Source organism: Nematostella vectensis, chromosome 9, assembly GCF_932526225.1.
Source record: "Nematostella vectensis chromosome 9, jaNemVect1.1, whole genome shotgun sequence".
In the NCBI taxonomy this organism is placed as follows: domain Eukaryota; kingdom Metazoa; phylum Cnidaria; class Anthozoa; order Actiniaria; family Edwardsiidae; genus Nematostella; species Nematostella vectensis.
The window spans coordinates 5,650,130-5,670,046 of record NC_064042.1 but is presented as its reverse complement, the minus strand read 5'-3'; the positions used below and the strand labels follow the sequence as shown (position 1 = coordinate 5,670,046).

The window sequence follows — 19,917 nt, the reverse complement described above, 5'->3', positions numbered from 1 at the left end:
AGGCGTTTTCATTTCGCTGTTTTTCGCGCTTGCGTTTCACTGATTCTCTAGTGTTGCGCTTTGGTTTTAACTGATTCTCTCTAGTGTTGCGCTTGCATTTCACTGATACTCATTTGTGTTGCGCTTGCATATCCACTGATTCTCACTTGTGTTGCGCTTGGGTTTCACTGATTTTCTCTAGTGTTGCTCTTGCGTTTCACTATTCTTTCTTGAGTTGCCCTAGCGATTAACTGATTCTCAATTGTGTTGCGCTTGCATTTACCGATTCTCACTTGTGCTGCGCTTGCGTTTCACTTATTTTCACTTGTGTTTCACTGATTCTCACTTGTGTTGCGCTTGCGTTTCTCACCGATTCTCACTTGTGTCGCGCTTGCGTTTCACCGATTCTCACTTGTGTTGCGCTTGCGTTTCACCGATTCTCATTTGTGTTGTGCTTGCGTTTCACAGATTCTCTCTTGGGTTTCGCTAGCGTTTGACCGATTCTCGATTGCGTTTCAAATACGATCAGTGGTGCTTGTTTTGTATGGATTTATGGTTACTACTTTTTTTTTCTTAGTTATTACAGCTTACCCTAATTGACCCTAATTTTGGGGCAATTTTCTTTGCTCGATTTTATCACAGACCCAACTTAATCATAATGAAATATCGCTGGGATATGGTATTGCTTTTCTGTAATTTGTAAAATAACATTAACTGGCAATCAATAATGCAGTGTCTCTTGTAGTTCATATATTGTTCACTTAGCTTATCAATTTGTTGCTAAACTTTGGTGAGCAAATAACAAATTAACCCTATCTAAAATGTCCATGGCTTTCATGCACATATTTGTGTGTGCCACCTGAGCTTTAACTGTTTAATGGTTACTGCTGCATATCGCCACCATCGATAGTCTTCATCTCTCGTCACCTGCTCATCACCATCATTAAGCTGCGCCAAGGAAGGTTAGCTAACACAAGTGAACCCTGTTTTCCTCATTCAAGCCCTCCCCCCCCCCCCCCGTCAGCGTCTGTGAATAGAAAACTGCAGCGTGAATAATTGTGAGAAATGTTTACCATTGTCCAACAACAAGCCATACACACCTCAAGTGGCACGTGACGGTAAAGTTTTGATAAGTCATCTTGAGGGCTGGTTTGCACTGCAGTAGCGGATCTAGGGATGGGGGGGGGGCTAGGTGGTTTAACCCCTCCCCATTTAGCCTTCTAAAAGCAAATTGTTATGTGAAGAAAATGCATGTCCCTATCCATTCCCTTTGCTGCGTTTTTAACGAGGTGTCATGAAAATAAAGACGTTAGAATACCAGCATAAAGTGAATTCTAAGCAGCACCCCGATTGCACATTTTATCGATAAAATTGGTATTCGTGTCTGGTGTGGGTCAGAAAGCCAAAAAGCCCCCCACCTCACCCCCCACCCCCATCCCCCCCCCCCCCCCCCCCCCCCACACACACACACACTTCAACGGAAAGCTACATCCGCACTAGACCCTCCACTGGATGTTGTAAGATTATCATAAGGCAGTAAGGGGTCAGGAAGGTCAGACACCCCCCTCCCCCCTCCCCCTGAACAAGGTAGAATTTGAACATTCCGTCACCATTATATGCTGTAAATACTTGTTTTAGGACCCTTGACGCTTTAAGGCTGGTTCTCACGAGCGACAGAAGTGTAAGCGGAGACGGAAGACGGTTACGTCGCGTGGGAACCGGATCGACATAAGCATAAGCGAAACATAAGAATAAATTAACCCATCCAGCTTTGGCTTATCGAGGAGGTATGGGCACTAGACTACGAACTGAGCATGCGTAAAACCTTGCGCAAGCCGGTTCTCACGCGACATAAGAGTCTTACGCTTCCGTCTCCGCTTACGCTTTACGTCGCCATGAGAACCAGCCATTATTTTTTAGAGTCGGGAGGAAGAGGCGTAAATTACATGCGCTGTACCCATTTAAATAGTTTATTCTTATATCTTGAAAAGACATAAGCTCGTATAAATAGCTGTCCTGATTGGTTAAGAGTATTTCAACTTTGAACTCGCGTCAAAGCGCGCCTCAAGCACGTAAAAGCACAACTCAGAAAAAATCCAAAACATTTCAAGTACAATGACAGCATGGTATGCAAAAAACACTACAATAATAATACATCTATGTCCTACCCAAGTCCTCTCATTTACAATCGCTTTAAGCAAAGTTCTAATGCAAATTGACCAACTTCGCCACTAAAAGAACGATCGTCTTGAAATACGAGACAGTGTTGTGGATTGTATATTACGGCTCAGACGCAATCCCAGACATTCCGCGGTAGAATTGGAGCAGAGTGCAACCCGCCATGCGCCATTTAGCCATGATTATTTGGTTGGCTCTACTGACCGTCTTCCCTTCGCTCGGTAAGACATTTCAAGATCATTCAAAGTATGGTATATAACAGCCAAGAAGTGGTTTTATGTTACATATTTGGCGTATCCAGATAACAGATACAAATTTATGCTCTCTTCGTAAAATTAAGTGAAAATGCCCCAAAATGTGTTAGAGATCATATGTATAATATTTTACAGCACTTATACCGTGACAACCATGTTTTTTAAAACATTAACGCTTTAAAATGTTATGCGTTTAAACATCTATGGAAGTGCTCGTTAAATATTCTAAAGAGCTCCGAAAAAGGGGCTTTCTAAGAGGGGGGAGAGGAAGTTCGGGTGGTTATAAGAGGACAATGGGAGGAGGGGGGGGGGCTAAGAATTATGTACAATGGCTCTGAAGTTGTAAGTTGTCTTGAGTTGAGTTTTTTAATGCGATTAACAAAATGTTATTGATAAGACTTACTAAAATACGGCTGGTTGCCAAATGGGATCAAGCACAACGTCTCGGTGCAAGCTAAGCTTTGTGTAAACCTCACAGGTCCACCAGTAGTCTCGCAAACAACACCATACCCAGCAAACGTGACAAGAGAACCAGCAAACATGACGATGGCTCCAACAACAAGAGAACTAGCAAACATAACGATGGCTACAACAGCAAGAGGACAATTATTACTAAACATGACAACAAGTAAGTCTTGATATTCTTTATGTTACGTTCTCTTGAAAATAAATTAAAGCCGATCTCCCTTCTCAATGACGCTGTTAAATAGCTTCCAGATGCCAAAAGTTAACAATACCCATGGAAGGTATTCCTTTCTCATGCATTAAATCTGTAGTATGTTATAGTAAGTTGATGATGATATTTGTACGCACGTTACAGTGCTTCGTGTTGAGAATATAAAGACGAATGCTGTGACTAATCCTTTACTGTCGCAAAAAGTCGATGCAAAGAGTCATTTCATTTGCTAAATCCACTTGGATCAAAGTGAAACTCAATCCATCCTACGATAGAAACAGCTCCATTATTTTACTAGCGTATCAATATATACAAGGGGAAATTATATTTCCAATTTGATGAGAGTTTAAAACAAAAAACAAACAACTATTGTATGGATTAATTATTATATGGAAGATATTTTTGATAAGCCCAGAACAGCCCAACCAGGCCGTTTGGCTTATCTGCGTGGCAAAGTCGCTATGTTGAATACTGATAAGTCAGTACCGTAGCAGGCCTCGGAATATTGGAGGGGCACAATACAGAAATATTAAGAAAATATCGGGAGACACAGCACGCCCATGCTGGTCATTTCCTTATAATTTTTAAATTGTGTGTGTATGTGTGTGGGGGGGGGGGGGGGGGGGGGAGAAAAATCTAAATTATGCTCTGCTATTCCACAGTCCCTCCCAATTCCATCGGAACACCATCTCCAGCAAGTAAGATATGAATCAGCGAGGGCTTTCCGGGGCCAGAGATAAATTATGCTCCAGGAAATAAAACGTTGGCTAAGGGATCTTGTAAAGTTAAAAACATTCCAAAAATCCCCCCAAAAAAAAACTGTATGGAGGAGCCTCCTATCCCCTATCCGTTTTTTTGAACAAGCACAATATTTAAAAAAAATATATAAAAAAGTCTTCATATATATCAAACTGAGATGAAAATAATAAAAAAATAAAAAATACACTATAGAAAATATCAGAAATAGCGCAAAAATATAGACCAGCATTTTTTTTTCGATTTTCCAATTTGCCCTTTTTTTTTTCGAGTTGGCCCTCGACTTAACAACCTACTTCCGAAGTTTTCTACGATTTTCATATCTTTTATCTTTACAAGATCCCTAAGAAAATATCATCACGACCAAGGCAAAATGCTACATTAAACTATGACTAGACTACATTTTCTATCTCTTCGTCATGCGTTTGGGCAAGAGAGCATGAATTCATTTTTTCTTGGTTTGGGCTATTCCGTTTTTCTCATTACGTCTTGTTGCATACTTCTTTGTACACACACACTGTGACGTCATCTGTGCATCTATTAGAGGACGACACACGAGAAAATGTGATCTTTTTGTTTACCTATTAATCTGGCGTAACTATATTGACCATTATTTTTTCATTTCGAATTGGTTTTCTTGGAATTGGTACTTGGAATATCTGAGATACTCGGATTGACAGTGATCCCCTATTCTAATTACAGCACCTTTGCGGCCAAGGTTCAAGTGTTACGAGACTAATTGCACCCAAGGGGTGGCTGAGTGCCAAGTGGTATGCAAGGACTCCTTCATGGGTCTACCTGTGGTCCCGGACAGGTGCACGACTGCCAGGTGATTGCGCCTGCCATGCGTTATTTTCAAAAATAGGCCCGTAAAACATGCATGTTGCTACACTACAACAATTATTTACAACTGTGTGTAATATATTCTGTATATATACAACTTTCATATGGTTCTAGGTTGTTTTTTAAGTATAATCGTAGTATAAAAACTGTTGATAAGCGGTATAAGACTGATAAGAACAATAAAAACAATGAAGAGAGCACGACGTTTGAATTGGCCTCGTGCTTTTTGTCGTGTGACACGACTTGGTGCGGCCGTGCTCAGCGTCGGGCCGAACCTAATTGATTCAGACATGCAACTGTAAATGTGCCCAATCCAAATAATTAGATTCGGCAAGGTAGGAGGGCGACAAATAAATTGGGCCGCGTCACGCAAGCCGGATCAAAAGACTTTAAAGAAGGCCAATCACGCCGCCCTTTTACGCTCCCGCTCAATTGGCGAGTCACACAAAGCATCAATTTCCATCGGCTTATTCAAGAAAGTTACCAAGATATTCTCAATCAAATACCGTCAATAACATATCAGACTTCATTCGTAGATTGTTATTTTGAAAGGTTCCTTGCGAATAAACCGCTGTATTTTCAATGATAAACAATAAGAAAGGGGTGGGTGATTGGCATTCTTAAAGAATGTAAACCGTTGCTCCTATCTCTCCACTTGATTTGGCTTCACTATGACCAAATGCTTGTAGGCCGTCTATTTCTGACTCGCTCGCGATTATCCGGGAGTTTTACCTTGGACGCGAAAAATATACTTCTTGTACGCGCGCGTGAACATGGCGGGAAAAATGTTGTTTCTGTGTCTCTCCACATGTAGAGTGTCCACAAGGCAAAGACCAGGAGAGATAATCACTCTCAAGCGATGCGCTCATTCCACTATTTGTGAAGAAGAAAGAACACTGTGTATCATGGCCGAGAGACTGGCAGGGGGGGTCCTAGCATCCTGCTCTGCTGGGTGTTGCCGCGGAAGTCTATGTAATGTCGGTGACGCAATTCCCAGTCAACCTACAACAGGTCGGTGTTGCACTCTATCTAGTTATGAAAGTAACCTGTGCAATTGGTTGTAACTTAACGCCACCGTCTTGCCTAATTACTTGCCTAAATAATTCTGTGCTATGGTCAACCAAATTTTGTGCTATGGTCAACCAAGTACAGAAGGCAAGTACAAATCTGTCATATTCTTGAGCCTGACCTCCTCCTTTTCATAAAGTATTCTGTTAGCATTAGCGTACTTTAATGGGGAAGTACGCAAGGTGCTTGCCAAATCCCCCCCACCCCCTCCCCCTCAGCAAAGGGACTCACCGCCCCGACTGTTAGATGTGCACCTGACGGTGCCCTACCCATCTAACTGAGACCCCTTTCTCTTTTTCGTAACGTTGTTTATTTATTGATGATTTGTAGATGCATCAACCTTCGATCCAACAACGCATCCATCGAGCAAAGGTAAGTGTGGTAGCGGAACAGCCAAGTATTGACGACTTTGGTTTTGATCGTAATTTCTCGTGAGAATCTTTTACCTTTGCTTCATGAAAGACTTGTTATCCTAAATCACAATAACTACGTAATAGTTACTGATCAAGGTTAAACCTTTTATTTGGTATCTTGCAGCTAGTCGATATAATTTTCGTGATCAAAGTTAAGGAGTTATATTTGTTTATCATAACAAAAATAACCTTCAACAAAAAACAGTCGCTGAATTCAAACAATACTTTATGAAGACTGTTTGTGTGTTTGTTGTTAACTACACCCATTGCAGAGCAAAATGGAAATGTTGTCGATCTTCGCAACATTACCCAACATGGTGCACATTAAGCACAGCATTGCTGTGCTCAGTAATGTTGTGTGTGTTTTTCAGCAATGTTGGCGGTGTTTACACGGGACAACATCGGTGCAACATTGCTGGAACAACTTGTGTATTCGACCACAATCCAAAAGATGCTTCCTTGGTGTTACAACAACACTTTATTACTAGACACAGCATTTTTCGTAGCCGCCTCCGCAAACATCTTTATTTCCTTTTTGGGAATCCTGTGGGAAAGAAGAGCGAAATTTACTCGTCCCAGTCACCTTTCCTCAACACAGGAAGCCCTGTCATCTTGAAAGAAATCAATAAAAGAGATGGGTGTGGAGCTACATTTTCCTCTGTAATACTGCGTTATTTGTACCTTATGTTACGACACGATAAGGATTCATATTCTATGTGAAAATAAAAACTGCATTGATATCCTCTAAAAAGGGACAGAAAGAAGGGGAAAGCATCGGGATTTTTTCGAGTAAAATCGATAAACAGCCCGTCAACTCGTTTCCCTCTTTGGTAGATCTGACAAGTGTCACTTCTTCCAACATCATCATTTTAAATAGCTATCCCAATTTTTCTGCCATTCAACAGTCAATTCGTTTATATATTTGATTATATACTAATACCCTTTTTTTTCTTCCTATATCTCGGATATATGGCGGCTCACATCTGCGAAGACACAGCCTTGGTGGCCTTGGGTGTTATCGAACAGACGGTATACAAGTGATCACTTTTATATCATTTGACAGAAGGCCAATAGAATTTATCATTATGCACAAAGGTTAAAATGAAGCAGTTTCAATCAGTGTATTTAGGAAGTACAAGATATACAAGCCTTTTTTTAAATAATATGTTGATGATGTAGAAGAAAAACGTTTAATTGATTTATTTATTCTTCTGTAAAAAAAACCTTTAAATTCTACTGTGCTTGTTACGAGAATCTATAAAAACAACACAATTCCTCGGCTTTTACTGCAACTCAATATGTGTGTTTTATCTGTTATCGCGAATAGACAGACGTACCAGTGGTCCTGGGGGCAGGAAGGGGGAGGTAGAGTTGTGGGCTCTTTCTGTGCTGGTGGGGAAGGGAAGGCCTGGAGATAAGGATACCGTGAATTATCTAATAAATGCCCCCTATCATAAGAACGCCTCCTATCTAATGAACGCCCCCCCTCCCCTAGGTTTACAAATTTGTATTGAACGCCCCTCTCTAACAAACGCCTCCCCTCCCTACCCTCCCTCCCAGCCTAAAAACAAACGGCATAGGAATTCCGGTGATATAAATTCAAATTCAATTGCCCTTTTGCTTAATCTGAGCTTGGTTTCTTCTGTGTGACACTTGCTAAATGTGAAGAAACGCTTGCTACGAAGGTTATAATTTAACGTGATCCTGATGACTGGGACTAGAACCCCAATGCACTTGGGTTTGTTATATTTTCATAGTTTGTAAAGTACGCCCCTCTCTAATAAACGCCTCCTACCTATTGAACGCCCCCCTCGGACCATCGACGCCCCGGTCGTTTATTCGATTATTTACGTTGCGCATGTGTTTTGTCACTTGACATCGGCAGGGATTTTCGCTACTTTAGTATTTAGCGAGGGGAGGGGGGGAGGAGGGCTCTGATTTTTTTGGGGGGAGGATCTTATTTTTTTCCGCATGTCTAAAGGAAGGGTCCTAATTTTTTCACATCTCTAGGGGGAGGGTCCTATTTTTTTCAACAAATATTTCGTGTGGAATAGTTCTTTGCTCCATCATATAAACCTCAGCATGGAACTCATTAATCTGCACAGTACTGTCTCCTATAGTTGTGTCACTTCACGAGTCAACCATTAATTGGCCGTTGTGCAATTAACATGTATAATTTCTTAGCATCATTCTAAAAGTCATCGTCAGATAAATGCTATAGAAGGGACATGGAGTAGGATTTATTACAATATGGTCCAATTTCCTCCGTTGACTTTGATGAGTCATTTAAATGGCCGAGAGTCAGGTGACTTTTTTTCCTTCTAAAGGCCCATGACAGGCGCGTACAAAGGGGGGGTCCGCAGGGTGCTCTCACCCCCCCCCCCACCCCCTTGCGGCCTATACGTGGGTGATTTCTTATTAAAGAATCTTCAAATACTACGCTTTTTCCATATGATACCTATGACTGCGCACCCCCCTTCAGCCAATCCGCTTGTATGTGTTGAAGAAAAGAAAGAGGAAGCCAAGGAGGAGGCTGAGCGACAAAAAAAGTTTGAAAAAGTATGACAACTATGATTGGGTACACCCAAAAAGAGATGGAAATCCCAAGGAGCTAAAGATGTCGGCCCTTAGTCTATACATAGAGAAGGAGAAGCTTAACTGCTAGAAGAGGATGTTGGAGGGCGATCAAGTCGATGCCATCACCTTGCACGAAGGACTGTAGTGAACGCTAGGGCCAGAAAGTGGCAATTCAGAGGAGAAAACGTAGCGATGTGATAGGTCAGATAGTGATGGAGAACTTGATAATTCGGAGAGTGACTGATATAAGGTTGACAGACAGGAGACGCGCCTAAAAGGACTAGGTCAGGGCGGATTTGCCGTACTTGGAGGGTCCGTACAAATGACGTTAACAAGTGCACTTTCCATGAATTTCATGTTCACACGAGCGTACACACACATTTGTGTTAGGGTTGTTTGTATGAGGGGAGAGCCATTTTTTATCCTATGGCTGGGGGGGGGGGGTACTATATTTGTTTTTCGTGTGTCTAGGGGGAGGGCCGCATATTTTCAACAAAAAAAATCAGAGCCCTCCTTCCCAGAGTCCTCCTATCATGAATAACTTTCAATGCGATAAAAATGATACCCAAAAACGATGTCGAGCTGTAGTGAGTTTATGGTACTTAGGGAAAGTTCATTTATTATCCGGAAGGGGGGTCAGTGGGGATACCGTGGGGAAGAGGGAGGAGGGCTTCGAAAAAATTATTGATTTTGAAAAGGGGGGGCACTGATTCCTTGGGTGTTGTCCTTTCTATAAAATTTGCCCAAGTTTCAAATCAGACTTTTTGGTTCAACAAGTCTCGGTTTCGGGGCAGTTTAGTATTTGGCATCCACAATCCATGAGTCCAGGATATGTATTAAGCCACGCTTTACGTATGCAATGCAAACCTGTATATAAACTCTATACAATTTTTTCATGGTTTCCGCTAGATAATCTTTAGAAAATGCTTGAAAAAATCAACAAAATGTTTTAATGCTACAAGCGCTCATCTTCGTCATTAACATCCCCGCTCATATCTGTGGTGCTGCGGTTTTCTTGCATGGAGAAGATCGTCAAGCCATTTTGTTTGTGTATTATCTATAGCATCAACCTTTATCAGGTTGACAATCTGGATTTAGTCGCATCTTGGAAAATGTTGTTCCTCCTAAAGGGGGGAGGCAATTAATTTTAACACTTACTTTAATCGAACTTCTCACGCCCCCCCCCCCTAAAATAAATGAACTTTCCCTTAGTTAGTTTATGGTACCTAGTTGTAGTGAGTTGTCTTGAGTTTATCCGTACCTAGAGTATTTGTTTTGTTATTTAGCGTCTTAGAGAGTTTCTCAAGGTTTCGTTTTTTCCCAATTTACCAATCTACGAAAATTGATGCTTTCTCGCGCTTTTTAAAGTCATAAAAAAATGCCTTGATATTTTAAGTTGATAACAAGGGTCGGATCTAGCTTTTTGCCAAGGGAGGGGGGGTTGACCCATCATTATTATTATTTTACCTTCGTAACCATTATGGAATGAAAAGATACAATGAAAATAATGGAAAAAGACAGCCCAAGGGGGGAAGGGGGAGTTTAAACCCCTAACCCTTCCCCCCCCCCCCCCCCGCAGATCACAAACGATAGAGACGACATGTGGGGACGGTACCGGGTTTACTTGGTCGCTGTTACAAACGCTACTTTACCAAAGTAATTTTAACATGAAGATGGGGTATCGTACCGCATCCCTTTTGTATGCTTTCTAATGACGGCAAGCCCAAACAAGAGACCTTCACCGACACCCCGAAAAACGTTTAGTTTCGTTTGGATAAAGGTTCTCGGCCAATGGGTGTTCGAAGGAAGACATTCCAACGCAGCAATGCCAGTGGGTTACCCTTGGACTTGCCGTGACCTACATAATGATTATACGATTATTGTTGACTTCGGAGGTAACGCACTTCATGCTTGCCGAACAAGTACGCATGACAATCTTCATGCGTGACCACAATGATTGACAACATCCCAATCATTTTTGCACTTGCTTCCTTAATACCAATTCTGGCTATACCAGAATTTCACTAGACCTAGACGATACCTAGAGTTACCTGCTCCCGAAGTCAAAACCAACTTTCTACCGGTGGTTGATGAATACGGAACGGGCATAGGTGCTCGATTTACGATTCACGAATATCTTGAAAACAATATGGACCCGCCTACAATTGGGGAGGGGCCAATTCCCGTTGACTCATGACTAAACAAAACGCATCATCAACTCCCGGCATAAGTTGGCGGTAAATTGACAAAAATGCTAAAGTTATAAAAATAGCGAAACCCATCACCTAGTATTGATTTCCCGCTTGGCTAGTACTAGCGCATCCCGACTCCAAGCAATAATTTTCCGCGTAGCAAGTAGTAGCGTAGCCCCAACACCCAGCGATATTTTCCCGCGTGACAAAAAACATGTATTCTTAATGTGCTTTAAATTACAAATCTCAATTTTACAAATATATACACTTCTGTTTCTAGATATTTCTCGATACAAGCATCCCATGATATCTAGCGAAGCAATAGAGCTTGTCTCTATTGATAACAACATTACAAATAAATCGCTCTTTCAAACAGAGAGGTAACACGGAGCTACACCAATACAATAATTTACCTTATTTAAAACTCTATTTTAGAATGAAATGGCTCCCTCATACAGAAAGATGTGATGAACTGAAATTAAGCACACACTATTTACAACTTTATAATAGAGTAACATCGTCCATTTATACACTATGATAAGTTATGCTTCATTAAAGCTTTTATTATTTACATCTTTACGTGAGAGTAACATCGTCCATTTATACGCTTTGATATGTTGAGCTTCATTTAAGCCCTCATTATTCACAACATCACGTCAGAGTAACATCGTCGCCGACTAAGATAAATGCCCCCCAGTAGTACGGGTGGCTGTATTTGTCTTTGTCGGCGATTGTGTCGCGGATAGTCTGTTGGAGACTTGCACTAGCAGTCCGTCCACTGACCAGGTGGCGATAAAAACGCTTCATGAAGTAAAGCGTAGCCTCATCGCTGATCTGCCATAGTGTGGCAAGAACAGAGCGCGCTCCTGCAGCGAGGAACGCTCGGGTGTGTCCCATTACACCCTCGGCTCTGATCTCGCCTCTACCGCTATGGCAGCAGCACAGCACAACAAGACGCGCGTTGATTTGGCACGAGTAGATCTCCTCCATTGTCAGAAGGAAGTCTTTGGAGGGCGCGATTTCGTCATGTGGGCGTGGTCCAGGGGCTACTAGGATTTTCCCTGTCCTTGCGTTGCCATGCGATGCGATATGGACTATCCCGACACCCTCCTTGAGCTTGGCAAGGATCGCATTCTTTGTTGCTCGCTCTTCCATCAGACAAGTCACATCGGGCAGAAGATCGCGGATCATTTTTGCTTCTTCACTTGCCTTAGGGAGACCTGCAAATGTATCACTGAATGGCTTGACCTTAAGTTGTCCGAACTTATCGGGCCACTCAACGTTCACATTAGATCTCGGGTTGGCGACAACCAGCACACTCTGCTTGCTGTGTTTGTGTTCAGGACACTCCCTCAGCAGCTTGAGGGTAGACAGCGATGGGCCAGTCCGGATGCGTTTTCGCTCAGCCAAGAATCTCCCATCGGGGTCTTTCATGGCCCCAAATGGAATCATGAAAGTGAAATCTTCCGGAATGAACACCACTTCAGGCTCAGTGAGGTGATCCTCAATTGGAGAGATCAGCAGTCGGTACAACACTTCTAGCGGGTCGTGGTGTATGGGTGTCTCGGGACCGCTTGGTAGGTGTGGTGTACACGTGTCATCCTCGTGCTCCTGCGGCACTTTAACAGAGGGGATTGCATCGCTTTCTTGTGGTATCCCTGTGGCTTGGCTCATTGGAGCTTGGGTAGGTAGTTGAGGTTGATTCTGTGTACCACCAGTAGCCTCACTATTTGTCGAGCTTGTTTCAGGGAAGTTCCCGTCTTCACTGTTCTCGCTTGGCTCGGCTCTGACCTCAGTCGACTTGCGAGCCCTCTCAATCTCGGTAGCTGTTCTCACGCCTCGTGCTAACACGGATGATAGCCGTGACTCATCACCGTCGTCATCGCAGCTCAATCTCAGGGATCTGTCTTCAAACGATTCGTCACGGTTTAGACGAACGTGTGCATTTGCCTCATTTACCATCCTGTCTATGTAGTCTCGTAACCACTCTTTTCCATTGATTTCAGACTCGACGCTTGAGAATATTTCTTTTGGTACCGATTCGGTAACCAAGGGCTTCCCGCTTGCAAGTGTAAACAAATGAAGCCATTTTGGTGTCAAGCAAATGACAACAAACGACGTATTGTCTTCACTGAATAGTGAGCTTGTATAGCGTGTGTCCTCACTGGGGGCATTGCTTTCTAGTCCATATTTTTTTTGTAGGCTATCTTTGAGAGCGCGTGATCGTCCTTGTTCGCTTGCTCGTAACGCCTGTTCTGGTTTGTCTAGTATAATGGAGACGTAAAAAAGACAACGATATGTTTTGATGTAAGTCTCTATAACGGTAATTTTCAATTTTTCGAGGCTTCCAAGGTTCATAAATACTAGTTCATAAAGCCGTAAACTCTCTTTTAAACTCTTCTCTGCCTCTGGATGCTCCGACATATTCAGATACAGGGTACCTATGTTGTGCCATGTTTCAGCCTGACGAATCACGTCACCGTGTTTTTGAAAAAGAGCTAGTGCAGACCGGTAAAGCTCCATTGCTTCCACAGAATTATAAATTCGAGCAATATTAGCAATGTTTAAATATACGGTTGCTTGACCGTGCTCTCCCCCGAACTTCTCGTGTATACATAACGCATTTTTGTAGTTCACCATAGCTTGACCATTGTCACCGAGGGACTTCAACAAAGCACCGATATTGTTATAAACATGGGCTTGTTTAGGCTCTTCCCCGAACTTCTCGTATATACATAACGCATTTTTGAGGTTCACCATGGCTTGACCATTGTCACAGGGGTAATTGAACACAGCACCTATATTGTTATAAACATCTGCTTGTTTACACTCTTCCCCGAACTTCTCGTATATACATAACGCATTTTTGTAGTTCACCATGGCTTGACCATTGTCACCGAGGGACTTGAACATATCACCGATATTGCTATTAACATCGGCTTGTCCACGCTCTTCCCCGAACTTCTCGTATATACATAACGCATGTTTGTAGTTCTCCATGGCTTTACCATTGTCACCGAGGGAATTGTAGACTATACCTATATTGTTATAAACATCTGCTTGTTTACACTCTTCCCCGAACTTCTCGTATATACATAACGCATTTTTGAAGTTCACCATAGCTTGACCATTGTCACCGAGGGAAATGAACACAGCACCTATATTTTTATAAACATCGGCTTGTTTACGCTCTTCCCCGAACTTCTCGTATATACATAATGCATTTTTGAGGTTCTTCATGGCTTGACCATTGTCACCGAGGGTTATGTAAAGAGTACCGATTTTTTTATAAACATTTGCTTGTTCACGCTCTTCCCCAAACTTCTCGTGTATACATAACGCGTGTTTGTAGTTCTCCATCGCTTGACCATTGTCACCGAGGGACTCGTAAACTATACCGATATTGTTATAAATATTTGCTTGTTCACGCTCTTCCCCGGACTTCTCGAGTATACATAACGCATGTTTGAAGTTCTCCATGGCTTGACCATTGTCACCGAGGGACTTGTAGGCTATACCGATATTGTTATAAACATCGGCTTGTTCACGCTCTTCCCCGGACTTCTCGAGTATACATAACGCATGTTTGAAGTTCTCCATGGCTTGACCATCGTCACCGAGGGAGCTGTAGATAGCACCGATATTTTTATAAGCACCTGCTTTTTTACGCTCTTCCCCAGTCTTCATGAAGGCGTTTAGTGACTGCTTGAAGTAGTCCAGTGCCTTGTTGTAGTTATGAAGGTTGTTATAGGTACGGCCCATGTCATTATAACATGTTGCCTGCAGCTTTATGCTGCCTGTTGCTTTTGCAATTTCTAGTACCGTTGAGAAACATGCCAGTGCTTGGTCAAACAGACGCATCTCACAATACACGTAACCCGCAGCCCAATACACCGCCACCATCATCTCACTGTCTCTTAGCAAGAAGGCGATGTCGTAGCACACCTTCAGTAACGGAATCTGCTGGGCTGGCGTAAGCGGACTGATCTCCATCCCCCATATTAAGAGGAACACGAAAATGACGGGCAAGTTTGGCCACACCCGTTGTACCCTCTCCCACTCGACCACGCCCCAGTGAGTGAAGGGCTTGCCCTCATTATCCATCTCGCTGCTGGAGAAACTCTAGAATTCTGGATAAAAAGAAGAAAAATATAGAAATAAAACTGGTAATATATTATATATTATTATCGAGGAGAAGATTGAAACAATAACATATATATATATACAATCAAACATTCTACTGTAACATTCTACTGTAACTCAAACGAAAAGATATATTGAGTGTCACGTGACAAGTATAACGCAAGCAACAAAACTTGTAACTTTTATACTGATAAAGCTGCCAACGAGGAGCAAGTCGGTTTCAACTTGTACTTATGAGGATTGGGATTCCTTTGTTTTGAGACAATAATAAAACCTTAGCAGTCACTGAGTGAATTGTGACGTGCAGATTCCACAGAAGTATGAAATTCCTTACTATAAAAGTATTGACTCCTGAAAAACAGGCTCGACGTATGCAGACACTGGAAATAAGCTTGTCTTGGACACACACCAGTTATTCAATTGATTCGGTTGAAGTTCGGTTCGACGTATGCCTTATTGGAGATTTTCTGTTGTGAACCTTTCAAAAGAATAAAGAACAATAGTTTTTGCTTGAAATAATTTTCACAAGGTTCACCACATAAGATTTGTTTAATAAGCCATATTTTATACATAACTTGTATTTAATTGCTGCGTGACAGTATAGTTAATAATTATTTGACTTTCACAAGGTTCCCCACATAAGATTTGTCTAATAAGCCATTATTTTACACATACTAATAAATCCTAAATCTCATATTTTTTTTTAACAAATATTAAAAAAGGTTAGTCAGCATTGAGCTTTAAGTGTATTTTATGTTGTATTTTTTTGTCTTATCAATCAAATTTCGCGGGAAAATATTAACAAAGGCATTTTTGACATACAAGCCTGCACATGCCGTTAGGTTGCCTAGTTCTTACATGAAGCATCACTGTGCTAGCGTCCCGTCCTGGCCAGTCCATATTTATGTATACATACTCGCAAGGTTAGTTTGGCTATCCGACGGAGTCTCAAACTAGCAAAGGTCGCATGCGTGATCTGCACAATTGGCATCGTGCTAGCCCGGTCGCAGCTTTAGATCCCACATGGATCTTAGCTGTGGTTTAAAGCACTTCGTTCGAGTTGAAGTCGCCCTACAGTTTATTGCCAATGAAGTTTAACTGAGGCAAACCGGCTATGCCATGCTGACGAGTCCTGAAAAGGGCGAAACAGCTGTCAATGGTTGCCGAACTGCACGGGTAATAGACTGTGCTAGAGTCCCGTCTTGGCCAGACTGGTGCCAATGTGTGTATGCTAGTGTGCTTCAAAAGTCCACTTAAATAATGGCAGAAAGTTGGGTCTGACTTCCCCAAAGCAGGCGCGTACACAGGGGGGAGCGCAGGGTGCACGTGCACCCCCCTTGGAGGCCAAAAGTCGGTCATTTCTTACTAATGAATCTTCAAATATTATGCTTCTTCCATATGACACCTATGACTGCACATCCCCTTCAGCGAATCCTGGGAACTAGCTCGCAAACGCTTACTACATGTACACACTTCGGTATATTTTAACTATGGTATTAGGTCCCTCCGACAAAGTGACCAGCTCGTTGTTACAAAAGCCTTTTAAAACGGTTTTAAAACATGGAAAGGTATGAAAATCTCACCACAGGGTACCCGCACCCTTAGATTTCTAAAAAAAAGAATTGCTCTTTATCTATGGATCCGCTAATGGTACCGCTGGGCACCGGTCTCAATATTAATTACCATCTCATAGGCTATAATTATACCAAATTTGGTGCTTTTTTTCGCTGTGAATAGGTTGAGCTCTTTTTTGCGCTTAGCGACCCGACTATTAGCAAGATTCCATTATATTTTTAAAACATATATTTTTAAAACATAATCTGATCATGAATTGCTATGCCATACCAGAGGGCGAATTTCTAAAAAAACATAAGGATTTTAGGGAGTGTTCAATAAATACACCAACGGGGGGGGGGGGGGAAGATTTTTAATCAAGACACCTAAAAATTTCAGAGCCCCCGTTTCATTGTAAACATTGTTTTTCGGTGCCCCCCTTTCAGAACCCCAAAATTTCCAGAGCCCCCCCCCCCCCCCCCCCCGCTTTACGACCTCAATAAACAAATAGGTCTTTAAATGTAGAAAAGGAATACTGGGAAGCTGCCCTCCTTGTCCGAGTTGATGATCCAGTCAAGTTCATCATTATTTCTGACTTCTTCATAACTTTCACGTTTCCGCCTTCATAATCTCATATTTTTTTGCTTGTAAAAACATGTAAAATGGTGCAGGGTTGTGTTTGTAGGGATTTTTTTCCTCGACCAGTTTTTTCAGGAAATTGTTTTTTTTCAAAATCGCATGTCCTCCCCTTAAAAGTCGCATGGTCCGCCCCTAAGGACGCCTGTGAAGGAATATACATTTGAAAATTTAAAAGCTACTTTAAATTTTGGAATTGCAGGAAAATAAAAGTCGAGGTTGGTATTTCTTTAAAAATACCTGAATATGGAATAAAAGTAATATAAAAAAGAAGATGCGAAAGTGAACATAGAAAAGAATTTTCTAAAACTTTATTTAGAAAACTACTAGCTTGAAGAAATTCCAACTCCCTTAACCCTATTCAGACCAGGCTTTTTAAGGCTTCCTCTGACCGGGGGGGGGGGGGAGGGGCTCTTTCGGCCCCCACCCCCATCCGTTACTTTTGAACCATTGGAGCTCTTATGACCAAATTTTCAAAGAATCATTATCTGACAAAGAGGAACAAAATGATATATTGTGTTGCCATAGCAATATGACAATATGACGTGATTATGACGTCATTTAAGGACATATGGTCCTTATCATAATCAGTTCGTTTTCAAAAAGCGACCAATATTCTTCAAAAATATTGTCTTTGTGACGTCACGATGACGTCACTTAAGTGAGCAGAAACGAGCAACATTTCTGTTTTTGTTAGATGTGTATTTCCGTATGTCTTTTTTCGATAATCTTGCAGGTAGAAATATATTATTAGTGACACTGTTTCCATGACAACAATATATGACACCTGTGACGTCATTGATTGGTATAGTACCTTTAATATAGCATAAGTTTGCAACTGGACTCTTAATTAAAGTAATAATTTAAATATATTTCCCAAAAATGTTTTTTTTTTCAACTTTTTATTTAAAATAGAGGAATATAAAAAGGATTTTGCCAAATTTAGATGTTAGTTTAAAAAAAAAACAGCGAATTCTAGGGCAAAAATTGACAAAAATAACACCACCCATGTAAATTGTGTTTTTTCAAAATTTGGTATAAAACGTTTATATGAAATGGATTTACGTTGAGCACGTCGTATTAATAGTTGATCTTAACGACTTAAAGCGTTTTGCCTAATTTTAATTAAACCTATGTCAAAACTTGGTTACTATGATTACCAGGGTACACATATCAAAATTTTGTTTACACCAAACTGATCCCAGATAAATTTTAGGAAAAGTCATCGAATTTCAATGCTCTAGCCCTACTAGTTCAGAAATTATTACAGCTCAAAGGTGCTGGGGGCCTCAAAAGCCCAACCCCCACCCCCCCGGTTTGTATAGGGTTAAACCTGCTAGCAGGCTCTCATTCGGGATTATACGAAGAAATGAAGCAGGAAAACTTTTCTATTGAATCGCCCGCTTTTCGCTTTGTGCTTTTGCAACCCGTTCCAATTCGGCTACCGTATTCACATTACAGCACAGGCCTGTGCATGCTGGTTATATCACAGGTAGCCCAAGCTCACTGTGTGTATGAATAAATAATAGTGGTTCACGTTTACAGTAAACATATGGGATTGAAATAAGCCGTTTACTTTACTATGAAAAGAAATCTTAAAACTCTCAAAAATATTCTGACCTGACAGTGGAGTCTTAAATGTGGTCAGGGTGAAGTTTGAAGCAATTTGGGCTTTCATTTCGAGAACAACGTAACTCATTCGACTTGGAAGCGAGTAAAATAAGCACACGAGGCTGAATTCTCCGAATTCTCTTAGAATATATTATGACGCAAATTTACTACCGCAGTAGAAAAAAAAGTAAGCCCTATTTGCTAGAAAACATGTTCCTACTCAACAATATTACAGTATAGATCATGTCCTTATCCACGATTTTAATGGCAAATCGACTAAATGTTCCAAGGTTTCATGCCCTTAGCCACGAATTCATTGCAAATCGAGTAAATGTACCTTGTTTAGAATTCATGGAAAGTGGCGTAGATATTTGTAAGCTTCCGCACAAATAACACTGTGTTTAGTCTTGTAAAGACTAGATGTCACCGCGTGTATTGAAACTTTCGCAGAGAGAAAGCCGAGTGGATTTAGGGGCACAGTCGACATGGAAGCGAGTAAATATAATAAGCACACGAGTGCCGAATTCTCTTTGAATACATTATGACGCAAAATTTACTGAGTCATACCGCAGTAGAAATAATAGTAAGCCCTTTCGCTAGAAAACGTGTTCCTTCTCACCGACACTACGGTATAGATCATGCCTTTATTCACGATTTAAATGCAAATCGAGTAAATGTTCCTAGGTTTTATGCCCTTTAAGCCACGAATTCATTGCAAATCGAGTAAATGTACCTTGTTCAGAATTCATGGCAAGTCGCGTAGATATTCCTAAGCTTCCGCACAAATAACACTGTGTTTAGTCTTGTAAAACAATTCCACTCACCGTTAGAAAACTGAGATGATATCGAGCCACTGTTGACTTGAAATTTCGGGAGCAGAAATGAAGAATGATAGCGAGAGCGTTCTCAAGGCAAGTGATTACGCCAGCGAAGCAGATTTTCACTTTCGAAAGGTTGTTACACTCCAGCAGTTCCCAAAAATGATGACCTCATAGTATTAATATATAAAACTCAATAGCGATGGTACCATGCATGGG

At 41.5% G+C, this 19,917-nt stretch overlaps 3 protein-coding genes across 5 annotated transcripts in view; 1 reads left to right on the top strand and 2 right to left on the bottom strand.

Annotated features, from left to right (window-relative positions):
- Positions 1–19,917, bottom strand: part of LOC5504906 (tetratricopeptide repeat protein 28) — a 93,988-nt gene that overhangs the window by 63,436 nt on the left and 10,635 nt on the right. The window lies entirely within an intron of this gene.
- LOC5502288 lies at positions 2,029–7,464 on the top strand. 3 transcript variants are annotated; one of them, XM_048732058.1, is made up of 7 exons: positions 2,035–2,378; positions 2,890–3,039; positions 3,750–3,785; positions 4,546–4,672; positions 5,501–5,697; positions 6,085–6,126; positions 7,159–7,464. In XM_048732058.1, exons 1-7 carry the CDS (start codon positions 2,321–2,323, stop codon positions 7,206–7,208), a joined length of 660 nt encoding a protein of 219 aa, XP_048588015.1. In that variant the 5' UTR covers positions 2,035–2,320; the 3' UTR covers positions 7,209–7,464. The 3 variants fall into 3 exon arrangements, 2 of the variants coding, with proteins under 2 accessions (XP_048588016.1, XP_048588015.1); XM_048732059.1 differs by lacking the exon at positions 5,501–5,697 and having other exon boundaries at positions 2,029–2,378; XR_007313603.1 differs by lacking the exon at positions 3,750–3,785 and having other exon boundaries at positions 2,036–2,378; positions 4,562–4,672; positions 6,085–7,464.
- On the bottom strand, positions 11,154–19,841 carry LOC5499448 (tetratricopeptide repeat protein 28). Its single transcript, XM_048732061.1, has 3 exons — positions 19,705–19,841; positions 15,414–15,557; positions 11,154–15,066 (listed from the first exon to the last, which is right to left on the bottom strand). The coding sequence occupies exon 3, from the start codon at positions 15,038–15,040 to the stop codon at positions 11,588–11,590; it is 3,453 nt and encodes a 1,150-aa protein (XP_048588018.1). The 5' UTR covers positions 15,041–15,066; positions 15,414–15,557; positions 19,705–19,841; the 3' UTR covers positions 11,154–11,587.

Bases quoted from the DNA above. Each gene is read 5' to 3' on its own strand.
- LOC5502288 (XM_048732058.1), top strand. From the start codon at position 2,321: ATGCGCCATTTAGCCATGATTATTTGGTTGGCTCTACTGACCGTCTTC. The intron at 3,040-3,749 runs GTAAGTCTTGAT...GCTATTCCACAG, and splicing joins ATTACTAAACATGACAACAA to TCCCTCCCAATTCCATCGGA. The intron at 3,786-4,545 runs GTAAGATATGAA...TTCTAATTACAG, and splicing joins CGGAACACCATCTCCAGCAA to CACCTTTGCGGCCAAGGTTC.
- LOC5499448 (XM_048732061.1), bottom strand. From the start codon at position 15,040: ATGGATAATGAGGGCAAGCCCTTCACTCACTGGGGCGTGGTCGAGTGG.